At 43.9% G+C, this 3,006-nt stretch overlaps 1 protein-coding gene across 1 annotated transcript; it reads right to left on the reverse strand.

Annotated features, from left to right (window-relative positions):
* Positions 1-1,765: 1,765 nt before the first annotated feature.
* Positions 1,766-2,662, reverse strand: LOC105364796 (gamma-aminobutyric acid type B receptor subunit 2-like). The gene is made up of 2 exons (XM_011502827.1): positions 2,195-2,662; positions 1,766-1,774 (listed from the first exon to the last, which is right to left on the reverse strand). The coding sequence occupies exons 1-2, from the start codon at positions 2,477-2,479 to the stop codon at positions 1,766-1,768; spliced, it is 294 nt and encodes a 97-aa protein (XP_011501129.1). The 5' UTR covers positions 2,480-2,662.
* Positions 2,663-3,006: the final 344 nt, after the last annotated feature.

The following is a 3,006-nucleotide window of genomic DNA, read 5'->3' on the forward strand; positions in this document are numbered from 1 at the left end:
AAAGATTTCCAGAGTTCCAAAAATACTCGGCGAGATAAAGTTCCGACCAGGACGCGCAGTAGTTTTTTCGTTATTTCCACGCAAGCGAGCGCACCGAGATTACTTTTATTCACATTCTGTAGCAATTTCAGATAAAGAATCGCCTTTTAATAGATGGATCTTGATGCCTTTGCACACAAATCGTATATTGTGCTCGAAAAGCCATATTTCCACTTAAAATTTTAATAAACCTTGAATCAGGAAGATCCTTCCGCCCCTCGCTATCCCTCCCGCATTTCTACACAACTAAGACGAATTACTCTCTTTTTCGCTTAATTTTTTTATTGTTTTGTTTGGCTTTTGTTTACATAACGACAAATGACATACAACTTACATAACTAATAGGATAGACTCGAGTACAGTGTGTCACCCGGATGAATGCTCGTTAAAATCGACAATAAGAACGTCTCGTGCTATTATCTCGTTATATATCTATAAACTCGTTCCTCTCGTTGTAAACGGAATTTTTTGGCCCGTTTAGGTGCCCGTTTACCCAATCATGCACTCGGGCCAGCAGTCGATAGCAGTGCCTCTCCATCGCGCGGAGCATCAACATCATCAATTTGCTTGACATAGAAAAAAGTCAAGCAGAAAGTGGACGAAACGAGACGAAATGGCCGAATGTCTCTTCGTCGCCCTGAGGATCGACCACTCCCCCCCCCCCCAATTTGACGATTACATTCCACGAAGCTCGTTAACCGAGTGCGCAGCTATTAGCAGTGGAGCCGCCGAGGGTCACCGCTTCTGGGCAGCTTCAGCAGCTCAAATAAGAAGGGCAGGCGAGCGAGTGCATTACTCTTCCGTGTCGCCCAACAATTATCGGAGCGTTAATTAAAGCACGAGTGCGTCGAACTGTCTCTCGAATGCTGTAAACGGTTGCGAACTTGTGCAGCGGTCCACCTGGACAGGCGCCATCACCCACGGCGCTCGAGAGGTGGAAGGTCAGCGACGGCCCAGCCTATCCCGAAAGTGCCCGTGAATCGATATTCGTGGGGAGCGGGAAGCCGAGACGATGCGAGTCTCGATTATGATGGCGATGGGCCTGTCGTAAAAAAGAAATTGACCTTTCTCGTTCGCCTTTCATTGGGACATTGAACAAACGAGTCTACATCTCGGACAGAAAATACCGTTATTCTTCAAAATTTAATTCCGTTAATGGGCTCTACCCTTTGTAAAACCTATCTATCCTCTAGCCAGCGACTTATTTAAAATCCGAATTATTTATAATCTTCATTTATAGCAACAAATTTATTAAAATATTATTTTTATAATTGCTCCCCTCTCCTCGATTTTTGGTGTGAATTTTGTGGTACGCGATGCTGGTTCTCTTTATATTGTTTTTTTATTTTTTTTTTTATTTTTATTTTTATCGTCAATGGATTTACGCTGATGGAGTTGTAGAAATTCTATTGAATTGCTATTTTACTAAATTACAAAAAGTATTCAATCTACAAATATGTTAGCCCTAATAAAATTCAACAATAGACGATGATTTATAAAATGTTTACACGACAACTTAACTATATTCCTTGTTAGCTACGATAAAAACGTTTCCCCACAAACATATTCACGCTAGTTAGTAAGTACTTGAACGTCAAACGTTTACACACGTAATATGTGTGCGCGCTCTCGTGTGTGTGTGTGTGTGTGTGTGACGCATAAATCCACGTTACGCTTGCCATTCAAGTACTTATTGACTAGCGTGAATACCATTGTAGAGAAACGTTTATGAACACTGAAAATTGTCGAAATGATCATTGATTTAAAAATTACCGTATGAATTGTACTTGATCGATTAAACGAATGAATGAATTTATCAATTGAATAATAAATATCGGCCTTTAGACAAACAAAATGACCTTCACGATGAATCGTAATTATTTCAGAAAATATGTCAAGAAATAAAATGGTTATTAAAAAAATCCTAGAACAATTGCAACCGTTGGAGTGTACTCTGTCAAAAGATTACCTGTGATAAGAATTGTTGCATAGTCGGTCGATATACGTGTTTACCAAGATTTTTAACTCATTAACGATTAATTAAGAGAAGGAGGCAGCAATGGCTACCACGGCGTATCAAATCGTCGCTCGGTGCAAAAGGAACGAATTGATAAAAGGAATTATTAATGGTTAATAATAGAAAGCGCAAACTCACCTGAGTGTCGTTCCACCACATGTGGAGCCGATAATTCCTCAATATATTAGGATTCTCGTTGATGTGGTCGACGGCGAGCTTAACGGACGGCATAACACCCCGTCCCACGATACTCTCCGGCACGTGTGTCGCGTAAGGGAAGAGACCCGCGATGTAAACGTCGCGCCTTTTAATGCCCCCGAGATTCAGTGGCTTCTGGCCGAAGCATGTGAGGACGACGTCGAGCAGCAGAATCGCCGCGAGGAGGTAGCCGAGCTTCCGGCGGCGCTCGGCCTCGTCCGCCATCTCGCAGCCTCTCTAGAACCTTTGGAACCTGGCCTCTCCGCTCATCCGATGATCCACGTCGAGCGATACCACAGTCCCGCTTCCATCCTCGCCTCGGCATCACCCGCGGGAGCTCTCATGATACCTCGCCAGTCCCGTCCCACCCACGCATCCGCCCATGCACCAGCACACGACAACGGGACTCTCAGTCTCTCGGCAGCGATACCCTCTGATATCTTCCTTCTCCTGCTACTATACTAAGACTCTATTGGCTCTGTCTCTTCGATCGCTCGGCATCAAGACACTTCGTCTCTCTTCGCTCGTTGCATTCTCGGAGTTTCCTTATCAAGACACTTGGGCGGCGGATTCGATTGGACAGCGCTGTTTACGGCCCTGAATTTTCAACGCACTGGCGAGATGTCGTTAGCCAAGCTCCATTCTTATCCCTATCGATATTATCATCCGTTTTCGCCGTAATTGTCGTTCTCCTCCTCGCTGAAAAATAACACAGATTTATGAGGAATTGGAAATTTTTGAAAACCGCAGCG

This window comes from Ceratosolen solmsi, unplaced genomic scaffold, assembly GCF_000503995.2.
Source record: "Ceratosolen solmsi marchali unplaced genomic scaffold, CerSol_1.0 scaffold10, whole genome shotgun sequence".
Lineage (NCBI taxonomy): Eukaryota > Metazoa > Arthropoda > Insecta > Hymenoptera > Agaonidae > Ceratosolen > Ceratosolen solmsi.